This window comes from Poecile atricapillus, chromosome 2, assembly GCF_030490865.1.
Source record: "Poecile atricapillus isolate bPoeAtr1 chromosome 2, bPoeAtr1.hap1, whole genome shotgun sequence".
Lineage (NCBI taxonomy): Eukaryota > Metazoa > Chordata > Aves > Passeriformes > Paridae > Poecile > Poecile atricapillus.
This window is the reverse complement of record NC_081250.1, coordinates 145,844,994-145,861,670: the sequence shown is the minus strand read 5'-3', so window position 1 is coordinate 145,861,670 and position 16,677 is coordinate 145,844,994. Positions and strand designations below refer to the sequence as shown.

Below are 16,677 nucleotides of genomic sequence, written 5' to 3'. Positions count from 1 at the left end.
GATCTGAAGGGGCTTGGAAAGTGCACTCCAGAGCAAAAGAAGGCTAAAATCTGGATAATGAAGAAAGACTGAAGTTATTTTAAAAATAAAAACAGGGGGGAAATACCTGACAGCCGGGAATCATTAAAAAAGCCAAATCCTGTGCAACAGGGATCAGCATCACACCAACGCTCACACTCAAAAAACCTAGGAAAGGAAAAGTATTATCCATGGTATCATCAGACATATCAGACACTGAGAACCTGTAGAGATGCCTTTCACAATAAGGCTGAAGAGCCAGCATACATACACACTTCCATGCATTTTCCTTATGTAGACAAAACTATGCTTGATTAGTATACGCCTACCAGACTACTTGTATTTATTTAGATGATGATTTTGATATCTGCCCTAAAAATATCAGCATAAATTGATTTGGCTCATCATTGTTAAGAGATTTAACTGGCCAACTAGTAATTAATAGTATTATAAATAACAGTTTTCATGTCTATAATAAATAATGATATCATTTATTATTTATAACTCATTTATAAATCTCCTTTAAACCATATGTTATCTTTTTTTTGTTAAATACTCTCAAACAATGCAATTCTTGGATCAATACTTCTGATTTTCTTTATCTGCATAACACAGCCTTGGAATTCCAATCATGGTTCAAATTCGAGGGAGAACAAAGGAACATTCTTGTCCTACCCATCTGAAACAGCTTTTCTGCTCATGTCAGTCTTATTCCTCACTGAGAATTCAGTTACTTTCTGGAATGGTACACGTGTGTAGAAGCTCTTCACAGAACTTTTAAGCGTGACTGAAAGGAAAAAGAAAAACAAAATTGGAAAAATCAGTTTAACTTTGTCATATTCAAGCACTGGTTAAGTAATCAAATGGTAGGAGTCCAATCTTTGCTTTTATACTGAGCTCTGGTCGATTAAAAGATAGTTTGATGTTATCACAGCAAAATTTTGATTGTTAAGCCTGAAGGTTAATAAAAATTCACCAAGTGAAGGCTCTGAAAGCTTAGTAAATTTCATCACCAAGGAAAGACTTCCAGCCAGGACTTTTTTTTCTGAGACCTGATGCTACTTCTTCTACAAAGCCTTAAACTGGGATACAGCTCCAGACTGGAAGACTCCAGTGTGCTCATGCATTATTCAGCCCATGCTGCCCTTTGGGCTCCCCAAAATGACATGATTGAATAGCTCAGTTCAGTGGACCTTTACATTTGTCACAGCAAAATTACATGTTCCTGTACAGTGAAAACAGGCTCATTTGTCCAGCTTCCTTACATGTGCTCTATGAGAAAAAAATTGAACTTCCCAAGTATTCAAAGAGCAAATGCTAAAATTCATATCTATAGCTCTGCATTGGCTAAAACATAATTAAAATAATTACATTCATTTAGCTACCATAGAAATTTTAACAGTAGATTGTGGCATTCTAATGACATTCATATTTTACCCATATTATAAAAAGGGCTAAAAACTGATATGCAAATTCAAGATCCACTTGGCCTCTCTGACTTGGGAAAGGCTGAGATGGACAGAGTGAAGTTCATGGTTAATATCTTTCCATTATGAACTGAAAATTAAAAACCCTATCCCAGACAGGCTGACCTGCCCTTGCACCATCACATCCCAAGACTCATTTATACATGCAGACTTTGTATCTCAGAATCAAGAGGCAAAACACTGGCTTGAATTACCAGAGTTAGAGCAGATATTATATATCCAAATACCAAAACTTGCCTATTTTATGGTACAGCATCTGTGGTTGCCAGGGTAGCAGAGTTGCACAGTTTCCTGGTATTTGGTCAATGCTGCTGTCACAAATCTGTGCCTCTGGATAGAGGATGCACACAAAGTATTTGTCTGTGGCATTTTGCAGATCTGCTATTCGACAAAACTCTTCCTCTTGGGCACAACCTGGGAAGCAAAGTCATGAATAATTACACACACGAGGGCTCCTTTCCCTCTCTGCTCCTCTTCATGTTTTCAGAGCAAAGCTATCCATCAGCAAACAACTAAAAGTGAGAATTTCAGTGTTATCCTACCGATCACACAAATTAATTAATTTAATTAATTGAAAGTGCAAGAGAAAGAGGGACACATTCTGGCTCTAGTGGCACTGAAGAGCAGGTTTACCTGGAGAGGACAGTACAGGAGTTACAGCACAGCTAACCAGGAAGATAAATTCCCCAGCTGTGACAAGCATTACTCCAGTGTATTGGTCTCTCTTTAACATTTTAATTCATAAAGGTCTCTTTTCTTTTTTTAGTAGATCTGACATACAAACTGTATAATCATAAGAGAACTCTGCATCAGTCGTGGTCTCAAACAAAAAAAAAAGGACAATAACATCTACAATGTCTTAATAAGTTTTTTTTAAAAAATATTTCTGATGCATTCAAGCATCACATGAAATTTAACCTAACTTTCTCAGAATCAACCATTCAAGATATTTGCTTGAAGCAATTTGTTCTGAAGTTTGTCCCAGGGAAAGAGTGCAGCTTCAGGAAAGAGCCAAAGCTGTTAAACCCATTTCTTAATTACCATGGCAATGGCTCCTGTAAACATGTGTGTCAATGCTTAATTTTAAACAGGAATAGATCTACTGAGCTGTTACAGTGATGTTTGTGCACTTAGTTCTTAGTTCTGACTTCCTGGTAGAGCTAGAAATTCTTCTCCATTTACTGCATTAAAATGTAATTTATCATTAACCCCAATTATCTGCCCCAATTTTACCTTCTTTTACCTCTATGCCATCTCTCTATTTTCAGTGGTACACTGCCCAAGCTGTACCTTTGACTTCTCTTGCCCATGACAGGGGCACCCTGATGCTGAATTATGGGAACCCTTTCAGCAGGCAAAGACTGTAAGGAGGAAACAGGTGGTCCCACTGTTTCCTCATGGCAATTTCCATGAAAATTTTAGGAGTTATCTACAAAAAAAATAAATCTCAAAGTCTAAAGTTTCTACTCATCATTATTATAACACCTACTAAAAGATTTTAGTTAGAATAACAGTCTCCATGATGTCTTACGTGTGAGACACCAAAGCAGAGCTTCCTCAGCTGAGTACTTCTGCCTGAAGACCCAATACTGCTGGAAAGGGAGAGAATAGTTCTGGTCACTCTGTATCTGGCTGTTGTCCATTAGGTAGAAAAGATCCTTTGTGGAATCTGAGATACAAACAAATAAAGAATCCCACAAAAAAATTAACTATGATCTGGAATGAATTAAATTTATTTATATATAAAATTCTGCCTTTCACAGTAAAACAGCTGCAATCATTTTGTCAAGCTAGAGTATACCAAAGCTTGCTTTTAATAACAGAATTGTTTACCCACAGTGACTCTCCTGTAGGGAGTTCCTCCTCACTGAGCTGCACTGCACAAAATAGCACTGCCAGACTATTTCCAACATCCAAAAAATGGATGAAAATTCCTGCCCCTAGAAATTAGAGGGTTTGCTCTGCTCTGTCATGCAACACAATATCCTAACAGTAAAGTATGAGGATTCAGAGGATGTTTGCAATTCCTTAATCAATGTAGCTTTGTTAATTCAAAATACTGAAGTTTCCTTATATTCCCTTGAGAAGCTTTTACATCTCTCAGTCTTAAAAAGTTTTCCTGACAAGCTTAATACCTATTTCAGTCATTTAAGCTCATTTCTCTGAATTTATGCTCCCACAGACCACATTAAATAACTCGTTTCTGTCACTGCCTGTGACCTTTAGACATGTGTGAAATGATTTATATCTCCTGAGCTCCCTCTGAAACAATCAGTCACAGCTATTTTCTTGTTTCCAAGTTTATCCCTTTAAATAAGGGTCCAGTATTAAAAGAAACAGACATTCTTCACATCTCTTACAAATTTCTTCATAAACACTTTCATATTTATCAAATGTCATCAGCAGGTCTCATCCCCAGTTCCAAGATTGTGAGACATTGTTACTTAATCTTACATGCAGTGAAGAAACAAGACAATAATGAAAACAAGAAGTAAAGACATGCTGATGATTGCTGTTGATGTGCTGAAGCACCCACTGATATGCTGAAAATGCACTGTAGCTTTGAATTTTCTATCAGAAACTAGGAAAGATATGTTACCCTGTGCTTCACAAATGATTAACAAGTCATAATAGCTCTGTAGACATTTTCCCAGATGTTTTCATGACTTCCTAAAAAAGATAACCTATAATTCCTGTTACCTCTTAAGTCATAACTTCAACCTTCAGTTTCTCTTAAACAGCTGGTGTCAAGACTAAGATTTAGGGATGGAGGTAAAAACTGCATTCCTTGAATTACTGCAGGTTTAAATGATGTCATCAGCCCCAGCAAGGTAAATGAAGAACCCTGAGGGCTGTATTCATGTCTTGGCAGATAAATGCAAGATAATTTCAACCACCATAGTAATTGCATTTTTTTCTCTCTCTTTTTAAGTCTAGACTTTAAAATACCCCTAACTGTAAAGGAGTTCTGCTAGGTAAATGGGCATTTTTAGTTTTTTAATTAGTTTAGTTTACTTTCCTTCCAAATTCCATATGCAAAATCAGCAATTTACTTCCTTTCAGGGTTTTGCACATATTAAATCATGTGCTCATGACATTCATCAAGACTCCTCGGCAAAGATTATAATTTATTAAAAATTAATCAAGGTGCTCTCAGCAAACTCCACTGCTCAGATTCTCTTAAGATTATGGTGCTGAAGGCCCAAATGAACTCCAGTAACTTCCTACAAATTTTTTTGGACCTATACATGACTTCATATAGCAAAGAACAAACCCTGGAATAACAAAGGAGCTAAGAGAAGTTCACAGGTCCCTCACTGTCATCATGCATGGAAGAAACATTTGTGATGGCAGTTTCATCCTGGGTTTCCCTACAGCCCATATTTCCAATCATACTGTCAGTAACAATAAGGATACCCAGGTACCCAGGCCAAGGATTTCATTCCTGGGTTTATGTGAATTTTTTTCTCAGACAAGTAATATTTCCTGTGTCTCAGTAAGTCTGAAAGAACAAGTTTCACACTGAACATTTTAACACTTTCATTTCCAGCCTGGCCTGGCAAGGTAAGAACCATAAAGCCAGGCCTACACTTTAGACATCTTTCTCAAAACCTGAATCAGACATCCTACTTCAGAGAAATCCTCTGGCCTTTACAATACCTATAACAAAATTTATATATATATATAAATATATGATATTTTCTGGTTAAATTCTGCACCCCCTCTCTGCTCTCCTCTGTTGCCTGCTCTGTCTGCTGTTGCTCTAATACCTGATAACATGAGATCATCCTTTGTTTTCAAAGCAGCAGCCTCACACAAAGAGGTTTCCATCCGGGTGACCATATCAGAGTCTGGAATGAAACAGGAATCAAAGAGCAGAGTAATTCCCTTTACCTTTCTTTCACAAGACAACACAATCCTCAGTTCCCAAAATGGAACAAACATATAAAGTGCACCACTTAGGAAAATTCCTTTGGTAGTTCCACCAAATGTTGAATCAAGAAAAAGTAAAACCATCTGTGTACAGATCTGAGGAACACCTAAACTAAAATGCATTGTTCAGATGACAAAAGTAAATGCAATATCCACAGTCACTCTGCATTCAGAATCAGTTCTGAAGGCTTTGTGCACTTATAAAGCATTATTAGAAATCATTTGTGCAGGTCCTGCCACATACATGGTGAGATTCAGAAAATAAAAAAAATACAGTTGTTCTGCTAACAAATATAACCCATGTAATTAGGCATAAAGTGCCAAGTTATTATGGTACTTGGACACTGATGGGACAAAAGCAGGTGTCTTCATGATATCATTTTCAAGGGTATTAAAAGTTATAAATTATATTCTCAGACACAAGAGTTTACCCAAAGTTCATGAAACTGGCAGTAGAAGAATTACTAGATTACACATCCCTGCCAAAATACGCTTCTGAGTTGTATCTTAATTTGGATAACATGGAATGAAGTGACAATGACATTTCCATTATAAAATAGACGTCTGCCACACCCTACAGTTCACCATAAGTTTTTGTAATAAATTTTGTGAGATAACTTACCTCTCCAAAGGTAAATTTCCTGAAAGGTAGTGAAATTTCTTCCTGCCTCTTCCATCAACTGAGAAGCTAGTAAAGAAAAAATTTTGTTAGAAAAGCTGTTTAAATTAACCATATTTTTAAAATGCTCAGTAATTGCATAGAAAACACATCACTAAACTATGCATCACAATACACAAGTCTAAGGAAGAAGATCCCAGGTGTCACAGGGCTAGTCTGGGTCCAGGGTGCCAAACTTTACTCACTTTCCTATCATTGCTTTTACCATGTAGTCTGGGAATATCCCTTTTTATCTTTGCTCCAGACTTTGTCTTTTCTTCAGATTATTATCTTGGATCTGCCTGAATTAAATGATGCAGTTATTACAGAGTGACATATTAAACAAAGTCTCAACTTTTATTAATGTTCATGTGGCAAAATGTGAGATGTCCATCTATCTAGCAATGCATCCAGTCAGAGAATTCTTCTCATGTGATATTTACTTGAAAAAAGCATTGGAGTACAAGAGCAGGATGGTGAATAAGACAGAGTCTATACAACAATTGAAGGGATGTAAAGTAAATTGAGGTAATTCACTGACATACTTCCACTGAACACCTGTCCTCCCAGAGTGAAGGAAAACCTCTTCTCCTTCTCATCATAGCTCACACCATTGCACATCCCACCCATGGCTGAGGTGGGTGTTGGACTCCAGCCTTTGGCACTGCAGATCAGCACGTCTGGGGAGCTCAGCAAACTGCATAAAATGGTTCCTAGGGGCAGGAAAAGACACAGCTGCATCATTGCACTCATGCTTTGCACTTACCCAGGCCCCCAGTACTTCCTCTAGGTGCCAACTGAACCTGTGTCACTGAGAGAGTCCCTTCACTATTGCTACCAAAAAAACAAACAACCCAAATAAGCAAATTAGAATCATGTGTTCAAATTTGAGTGCTAAGGTTCGCTACTCATACCCAATCTAAACATTTGCAGCCTGTTCTTCAGAGATTTCAGGCACATACTATTATCACCTAATAAAATATTACTATTGTCTGATAATACCCAACAATGTTCTCAGCACCTCATAGCACCACAGAGACACAACCAATCCTTTGAAGCTCTTAAAGTCTCAGGTTCTGAGCAAAAAAAAAAAAGCACTTATATATTTTTACTGCAGTGGTTTCCTGAACTGGTGCCTGATTTCAGTCATCCCAGGTCTGAGTGTCTCCCAGCACTGTGATGTGAGCTGGGGGACCAGAGTGTTTAAGGCCACATGTTCTGGCATCAATCTGTTACCATAACTTCTAGACAATACTCAGCTCCTGCTTTGCACTTGGTGTCACAGCTCAGGCATTTCTAAGGTTTTACAATGCCCTCTCTTGTTTGTTTTTATGGACTGGGTATGCTACATTTTCCTTCTTTTTTTCTTTCTTTTTAGAGCAAAAAGCCAGTCCAAGTAATGCATTTACCTGTAGAGCTCATCCAAATAGTCACCCCAACCAAACAGATTTTACACTCTTTTACACTCACAAGTAGAGAAAACCCAAAATTTGATGGTAAATGTATAGAGAAATGGACTTTACAAGATCACCTAGAATATTGTGATTAAAAAAAAAAAAAAAAAGCCAAACTAGAAAATAATTTTCTGGAAATATTTTCTTGACAACTTTCACAGATAATTTGTGGCAGATTTTCACAGATTTTCTTAACTCTAGGATCAGTTTCCACCCCAAACTGGAGAAATGCAGCCACTAGCACATGCCTGAACTTCACAGAATCATAGAATATGCTGAGCTGGAAGAGACCCATAAGAATCATCAGGTGCAACTCCCGGCTGTTGATAGAGCTTGTCTTTAAATCTTTGAGGCATGTCATTTAGAACTTTATATTTCCTACAAGAAATGCATCTCCAAGGGGAAAGTCAATACCATGTGAGCTTGAAACTAAACTGCAAAAAGTAAGCACTGGCATAAAGTGCTTGAGCTTGCTGGCAAAAAATCTGGTTGTGCCAAAGTCCCACCTCTGCCAGACTCCATATCCATCCCACTACCACTTGCTCTCCTAGACAGACATCCAGACCTGGGAGATTTTAGCATTTCTGTATGCAAAAATAAAATTCTGTTTAGCATCATTTTTCCTGCTCTTAAAAGGAAGCTGATTTTCATTTGCACCACAAAAATTCTGTCTGGAGGCAACCTCTTGGTTCCTGCATCAGCTGAAAGGCACCAGTTTCTGGCAATAAAGCCCTGCTATGTATGGAGAGAGGTGTTCTCAGAACAATTTATCCCATCCAGATGGAGATGTCACACACACACAGAATAGGCTGAGTTGGAGGAGACCCACAAGGATCACTGAGTCCAGTTCCTGGCCCTGCACAGCACAGCCCCAGTAGTCACATCATGTTTCCAAGAGCACTGCCCAAACACTTCTGGAACTCTGTCAGGCTTATCCCTTCAAACTGTCCATTTTGTTCCAAGAGCAGCTTGCTACCTCAGGCCTTTACTGTTCCAGACAGTCTTGGGCATTACTCAAACCTTCACAGCACCAAAGAAAATGTCAGTGATGTAGAGACAGGCTGCACACACAGGTACGATGCAAAGGTGTGTGTCTGTCCAGCAATGACCTCTGCCCATTTAGCATTGGTTTCCTGCTGCAGAACCCTTTCCTGTGCAGTCAGGCAGTACCTCCATCCAGCAGGAGCTGGCTCAGGATGAATCCATCACAGCAGGAGTCCCGGCTGCACTCCTGTCTGCACAGCAGCTGAGCATCAGTCTGGGAAGTGCCGGCTGCTGGGAGCACCATGGAGCGGTACACGCCAGACAGAACGTTCTGGAAGCCAGTCCTCTCAAAGGCCTTGGGTCCAGAGGAGTTGAATTCCTGTCCTGGGCAGACAGAAAGGGAAAGGAGCTCAGGGGGAGCTCAAGGAATGTTTTTGAATTGTCTGCAGACTGGAGCTGGTTGAAAGATTTATGATCAAAACTCAAAGTCCTTTTCTGGTCTTTGAGTTTCAGAAGCAAGATACAGTTATCAAATGGTGTGGTGCCATTATTCCTGAGTAGCTGTTTATAATGCACTGCCAGCAAAGAGCTCCTAAACTGATCTCTGCACTAAGGTTAGTAATATCCCACCTTCAAGCACTCAATCACACTGTTAGTAACTCCCAGATAAAAATGAAACAAATTTATCTCACTTAAAAAGTAAAATGTGTTATTTGGCCAGCATAATTGCATTTGCAATTAAGGCTTCTGCTAACTAGGAAGGCATGATTCATAGAATTTTGGTTCTAGAAGACTAGAATAGATCTGGTATTAACAAGATTATGCCAATCACAACAAGGTATGGGGACTTGATTTATTTTCAGGTGAGACTTAGATCTTTCATTTTTTATTAATATTAATAAATAATGACTCAGAGGTTTGGATAGAAGAACAAAGAACACAGTAAGAGCAGAGAGTTTTGACTCAAATCCTGCAGCATTTGGTTATCTTGCTTCCAGTTTGGCCTGGCACTAAAAGCTGGTCACATAGTGGAAGTGGTGCTATCAGCCACACTCAGGCCATGAATAAATAAACACATAAATAAATAAAATTTGTCTCATGCATTCATTAGTTCAGCTGAAATGTTTTGGGATTCATGGAGAGCCGTTTACTTCTTGCTGGTATATTACTACAACAACTCACAATGAAAAATGAAGTGAACTTAAGTGATGTACTGTACAGTCTGGTCATTAATATTTCCTTATGTATTCAAATAACAAACTGCTTAGTAAAGAGAAGTCATAACAGAACAGAATAGGAAAAAACATTGGATATATTTTGAGTTTTTATGGGACTAGTTGCTGGCAAAAATCATGAGAATGGCATACAAATGTATTCCTAATTTCTAGGGAACAAGATATGAAAGAAAGAATTTGCTGAAGCTTCTGGAATGTCACAAGATGTACAGCTCTTTATTGTGTCCTCATAAAAAAAGATGTTCCTCACATTCAGTTATGAGCCTCTACAGAAGTAGTTACCAGCTTGGACAGAGAGCCAGATTTAGGTGAGTGAATCACAACTGGTACCTCTCTTCAGATAGACCATCAGTGCATCTCCCTCTGGGCTCCTGACACGAAGCAAGCAGCTGAGGCCACTGATGCTAGTGGCAGCAGGGTTCCCCAAGACACCTTGCACCTGAGACAAAAAACAGGCAAGCAAAATAAATAAAACCTAATGGTTTCCTCTCCTAAAATACATTTTCTTTATTAAGAAACTCATGGGGAGCAGTGAGCAACACAAGGGTAATCACAGCACAACTCCATGTGGACGTTTTTTATTCTTTCTCATACAGACAATTTTTACACTATCAAACTGAGAGCTCAGTTCCTCAATGCCACACTGCTGTTTGGGGAAGTGAATAGGAAAACAGTAGAGTGATAAAGAGCACACAGTTCAAACCCTGGGCTAGAGGAAGGGACTCAGAAAGAGTGATTGTTTCAGGTGACCTGATTACCAACCTGGCTACTTGTAATCTGGACTATTCAGATTAACTCTCTTTCTAAATCAACCTGATATCCTTTCTGCAGGTGCTCAGCATGTTTTAGGTCATCAGCAGTGCTGTGTGATGTTTCAACCAAACACTGAGCTATTCAGATGTTTTGGAAACATCTGGGTGTAGCTCCTTTACCAGCTTGCAGGGATTTATTACTGCCATAGGGGTCAGGTAACAGCCTGCCTCTCTTCTGTGATCTTGTCTATTTACTTTGAACACACTATGATAAACATATACTTTCAGATATGATCATTCTTACCAATCCAGAGGTGGTACAGTTGAAGTTGGCTTCAGCAGCACTGTATAATTCACAGAGCACTTCAGTACCAGCAGGAGATACAGTTGCAAAGCCACAGTCATCTTCCCTCTCACAGCCTGAAAAAACAGGAAAGAAATTTTAGGTTTCCTAGCACTTCATATGCAAAATGGTTGCTACAAATTCCACTGCTTACTGCCACTTATGTAGATTTCCATATGTCTAGCAGACATGAATTTAATTAGCCAAATGATCTTTAGTACTCAACTATTTTAGTAGAGAGATAAGGATTTAAAATTGAATTAAATTAATGCAGAAAGTTGTTAACCACCCGATGATATAAACAGATGAGACAGGTCTGACCACACACCCAAATATTTAAAGTCTGCTGGATACTTTTGCCCAAGGCAGGACTCTCATGAACCACTTTTCCAGCACATCACACCTGCCTGATACAGTAACCCCATGGCAAAGAGGTTGTGACAAATATCAGGGTGAGAGGAAGGAGGGAAACATCAAATTCTTCAGTCAGGCTGGCTACCCCTGCAGCAATCCCCTGGCCACTGCAAGGGAGAAAGAACCAAACCCTGCAGGTTTAGGAGTGGCTGAAGATCTTTCTGCCCTTACACATTCACCATTAATTTACTCCACAGCTCTGCTCCTAGCCCAGGTGAAACACTTTCCAAATCTCTGGTATAAAATCAACCAACTTAGATCAAAAAACCTCAGCTGAAATGCAAGCTGAGCTATCTGACCTTACAGGGACTTAGGGAAGGAAAGATTAACCCTCAACCCTCAATGAGAATTTCAGCAGTAATATTTTTTAATTGTGCTGCCATTTACATAACTTATAAAGAAAATACAGCTATGAGAGAGATGGAATCAAATTGGTTGGCAAAAGAGCACAATTTCCTCCCCAGGTTTGTTCTCAGGCTCTCTCAGTTCAGTGTCTTCCTTTTGGAGGTCTCCATTTTCAGGGGAAGGTGCAAGAAATCTTAGTGTACTGCCAGGATGAGCTCCTGCATGAAAATCATTCAGTAATAAAAGGCTTCATGTATTCAGTTCTTAACACGAGAGGTGATTGCTCCAGCTAGACCATGGTATGTGACACAAAGCCATTGATCTGTCAGAATTTTAGTATGCACCTTACAAACAGAACATCTATGTTATTACTGCCAGAGAGTTTCTACTTTGAACATATCCCTCTGCCTCCTTTCACAGCCCAAGCTTTAGGAGACACAAGGTGAGACTGACTCAAAGCACCCTGAGTGCAGTGTGGTGATTCTTCTGGGTTTCAGATGATTCTGAACCAACTTAAACCAGATGCAATATAGTATATAAACTGCAAGACTTGGCAGAGGAATATCTCTGAACTCCTTATAATACCCTTCTGACATTAGCAAGGATGATTATTCCTATTTTTTGTGCCAATCAGGTAATTTGTGAAGAGGTAAAAGCTTGCTTTTCATATGTCCTGAACATCTAATCCTTCTTTTGTCTGCACATCTGCACAGTCTGATGAATGTTTCCTGGTTTAAATCTGTTCTCATTCATATTGCAAACTACATAAACCAGCTTTAAAGTCAGATGACTTGTCTGAAGTAGTACATAAAGCCAAAAGATTTCTTCCTGAAAGAAATATCAATCTCTTCCCTGAATCAAGGCCACCAAAAGTTGTAAATATCTTGCAGTGAATTGGTGCTGAACTGCAGAACACACAGTTCATCCAGGAACTTAACTACAAACTCACCATATGAAAATATTATTAATTTCCACAATTGTTAGTGTCATCTCTACAGCTTTTCTCAGTTTTCTCACCTGAAATACACTGAAAATATGTACTTTGCAGGTCTCCCCCAATTGACTGAGATTGAAGAATTTGAGCTTCTTCTGATCCATAAATCAGGCTGGAGGCAGGAACTCTTTCAAATTTTCTGAGCACTAAAAAAAGACAACAAAAAACCCCAACCAAGTTGTATTATCAGTTCCCATGCTGCAAACAGACAAAGACTTTAGGTAGAAATGAAGCTTGAATTCTGTGAGGAGAGAGGTTTGCTCATTAAATGAGGTACCATAACCTCACAGATAATGCAGGAGACAGCTGGCGTGAGGGTAGAATTTCTGCTTTGAAATAAAAAGTGTCACAAGATATTTTAAAAAACAGTTAGCCAGGAGTGGGCTGGGATTTTACTTTCCAGTGAGGCTTCTCTTCCAGCAGCAGACCTGCCATCTCTCATTACTTGTTCATGGCATCAAACCAACTATTGATTCAAAGGGGGAACCAACTTTCTCCAAATCAGGCACAGAAACAAGAGACAGCTCCAACAGCATTTGGTTAGACAGGAAACCCAGGAACACACAAGCTTGATCTCCACTGCCTTCAGGCCCAAGGCTATATGCAAGGTAGTGTGTCCTACATGCTGTTATTGACTGTCACTTTGCTGACCAAACCCTTTTATCTGCTCTGGATCCGCTCACCCGTGCGTGAGGAGTCTGACAAGCAGCACTGCTCACACTCTCGGAAATGCTCATGGGGTCTGGAGATGCAAACCCCAAAGGCCACTAAATGGGGTGAGAAATCTAATCCAGGCTCCAGAGGGTGTGGCCCTGTCTGTGGCCTGAAGAGGATTGCAGACTGGTGAGAGGACACACAGTGCCTCCAGCACCCTGCTGAGGTTGATACCACCTGCACGGTGTGCCCACAGGTTGATGCACCAGTGCATTTCAGTGAGCACAGCACAGCATCCCTGCCCATGGCAAAGGGGTTGGAAGTAGAGGATCTTTAAGATCCCTTCCAACCCAAGCCATTCAGTGGTTAAGAGAAGAATGTGGTGATTTAGCATCATCCCTTGGTGACCAAACTTCTCTAAAGGTTCCAGGTGAAGGCAGCTCCTTGCAGCCAGCACTGAGCCTAGACCTAAAAGAGGCAAAAGCAGGAGCTCTGGTGTGATTCCAGCTGTGGGAGACATCTGCACATGGAAGAGCTGGACACTCAGCCCCTCTTTCCCCTGGGCTCATGGGGACAGCAGTCCAGCCAGAGGATGGACTCTCCCTGAAATGTCTGGACAAACCATGAAATAAAACTCAGGGATAAGTTCTTAAAACAATAATTTGTACTCTTACAGCAAGAGTCAGGGCTAAATCAGAAGCAAACGTCCACTGCTGTCAGGGCTGAGCCAGCAGGTGCTTTTGATAAAACCATCATTTCTGCTCAAGAAAAAAACCCATATAGGTTTGTCAAATGCCTAGCACAAGAAAATCCTTGAGCTCCAGTTAGGATGGGGACAAGGAAGAAATACAGTGCAAGCAGAAGTGAAAGTTTCTCCTTCCTAGAAATTCAGGGCACAGAAATACAAGCATTAGCTAACTTCTGCATGAAACTGAATCCCTTCTGCATCTGCAACTGGAAGTGATGCCTGGTTAAAAGCTGCCCTCATTCTTATTCCAATATTCAAATTTTTAAAATTGCACTCTAAATTTTTTTTCTTTTATTCTGATTTTTTCACCCTAATTCTGGTTTCATCCAACCCCTAAATTTCCAAGAGAAAATATTTTTTCTTTATTTTTCTCCCATATTATTGAATACCATTTGTATTGAATACAATAATATGGGAGAAAAGTAGACAGAAGATAGAAAGTGTTATGAAACTGTAAACTGAAAACCAATGAAAAATAGTAGAAAAATTTCCTTTTTTAAATTCTTGATTTTTTTTTTTTTTTAATACAAAGAAAGGTAAAAAATTGCAGTCATAAAATCATTTCACAGGCTTTGTGCAGAGAAGAAATTCTCTATCTCACTTATTACTAGAGCAAAGCTCTAGGTCCTTCTGTTGTTATAATTACAGAATCATAGAATGGGTTAGGTTGGAAAGGACCTTCAAGATCACCTAGTCCCAACCCCCATATAATAAATGCTGAGTAATAAATGTTGAGTGGTCTAAAACATAAAAAGAGAACAATGATAACAAACAATGGCTGTTACAGCTCATTCTTCTGCGTTCACACAAGGCAATTCTTCTGTCTGAAGACTTAAAAACCAAAGACCAGGTGGATTTTGGTGACCCCTCCCAGCTGCCTGCCCCTTGCCAAAGCAAGATCAGCCTTCAGCCCCTACTGTCTTGCTGAGTGTTGAATTCAATTAAGGGAGATAGTAGAGGCAGGAGAAAAAACTAAAATAGAGATAAACAATTTAACTTCACATTATGCTTTCCAGAAATGAAGCATGATCTTAAAACAAAATTAAAAAAAAAAAATTAAAAAAAATTCAATAAGTCAGAAAATTATTATTTAAAAATCCAAGCAAGAAAATAGATTTCTCAGGTGTTCATGGGCCCCTGATCTTTTAAATGGCATCCTTGCCCATGGCTGGGGTGCTGGAACAAGATGGTCTTTAAGGTCCTTTCCAACACAAACCATTCTGTGATTCTATGACACATTGTTGCTGTGTTTTTAAAGAGTCATAAATGAACTTTCAACAGTCAGTGTAGTGACATCTTCTAGCATGACCCACAAAACCAAGCACACATATCTACAACTGCTCCATCCTGGACATTGTCAGAAATGTTCAAGCAGGAAGACTCACGGTAACAGGAGAATTCAGATCCTGAGTTCTCTCTGCAGAGAAACATCCCAACTACCCCATGACTGAGAGTAACAGGCTTTCACCTCATGTTCATAACTGTGATCAGTCTCTGAGTATGCTCAGAGGAATAAAAAAAGAGTTATTTTAACTGAAGGTACTTTTGCAACAACCTCTTCACAACTGAGGGCTTTACTTCTCACACTCCTTCCACTGATCACACTTGTCATAAGACATTGTCTAATTCAAAGCACACCATGACATCAGTTTCTAAACAGAACATTCCATTAAATTCAATACCAATCATATGATGAGCATATACAAACTTCTGGGAAAAAGCAAAAGATTTGAGGCTAAGAGTAATTAGACCTTACTGCAGGCAGTCTGGGGACTGTTTGATAGATGACATTCTTTGCTTTTTAAGCTTTTCATCCTTGAAAGCCAACATTTTGCAGCTGTATTCAAGCAGAAGCAACCTCCTCCAGCCTGCAAGGATGTCCTTTCCAAGTCAGATACCTTACAGCAGGAGCCCAGAGGTGATGTTATCTTGTACCTATGAGGTCATTGCTGAAAATAGTCTATTTCCCATGAATACACAGATGAGGGATAATTTTACAAATAAATTATTAATATTGCTTCTTTCTCATTAGCCCTCCCATTATTCTTCTGGGTTTCCAAGCAGAGAGCACAAGGTCAGAACACATCAAAAGCTGGCAGCCATCTGAGAGCTCAGGAAACCTGCTTCTCTCTCTTCCCTTACCAGAAATAACTTCACCAGTGGAGTCAAGAAATGCAGAACTAAGGAGGAATGTGGCTTGAGGCAGAGGCCACAAGTATGGGGAAGTGAGTAACTCTGGGACAGTGAATCCCCATCCATCCATCCATCCATCCATCCATCCATCCATCCATCCATCCATCCATCCATCCATCCATCCATCCATCATCCCTGTGGGGTGATTAGTCTCTTCATAAGGAAGTTCCACCCATGTGTGGTCAAAGCATATCCAAAATATCCCTCTGCCACTTACCCAAGCACTGGTCATCTGTAAGGAGATCCTCTGTTTGAGTCCAGTCCAGAGCTGCTCCAAAGCTGTCAACACAGAGGGATTTCCTGGTGTCAGGGTCCTGCTGGGCAGGTCTGTACTGGCCATCTTCATCACACTGCAGGCCCTGCTCATTGCTCTGGCAGGATGTGACACCTGGTACAAGAGCAAGGGAAGGAAAAAAGGCACTTTGTTAATGCTGTCAATGGGTTTCACAAAATTCAGAAGCTGGA

The 16,677-nt window shown here is 39.7% G+C and overlaps 1 protein-coding gene across 1 annotated transcript in view; it reads right to left on the bottom strand.

Moving 5' to 3' along the window:
• Window positions 1–16,677, bottom strand: part of TG (thyroglobulin) — a 146,078-nt gene that overhangs the window by 91,504 nt on the left and 37,897 nt on the right. The window contains exons 22-33 of the mRNA XM_058833014.1: window positions 16,430–16,600; window positions 12,641–12,763; window positions 10,826–10,941; window positions 10,100–10,208; window positions 8,721–8,918; window positions 6,642–6,809; window positions 6,061–6,126; window positions 5,276–5,356; window positions 3,037–3,174; window positions 1,743–1,919; window positions 694–805; window positions 107–186 (exon numbers count right to left, since the gene is read on the bottom strand). Of these exons, the coding sequence (XP_058688997.1) occupies window positions 107–186; window positions 694–805; window positions 1,743–1,919; window positions 3,037–3,174; window positions 5,276–5,356; window positions 6,061–6,126; window positions 6,642–6,809; window positions 8,721–8,918; window positions 10,100–10,208; window positions 10,826–10,941; window positions 12,641–12,763; window positions 16,430–16,600 (1,539 nt within the window). The remainder of the gene's footprint in view (window positions 1–106; window positions 187–693; window positions 806–1,742; window positions 1,920–3,036; window positions 3,175–5,275; window positions 5,357–6,060; window positions 6,127–6,641; window positions 6,810–8,720; window positions 8,919–10,099; window positions 10,209–10,825; window positions 10,942–12,640; window positions 12,764–16,429; window positions 16,601–16,677) is intronic.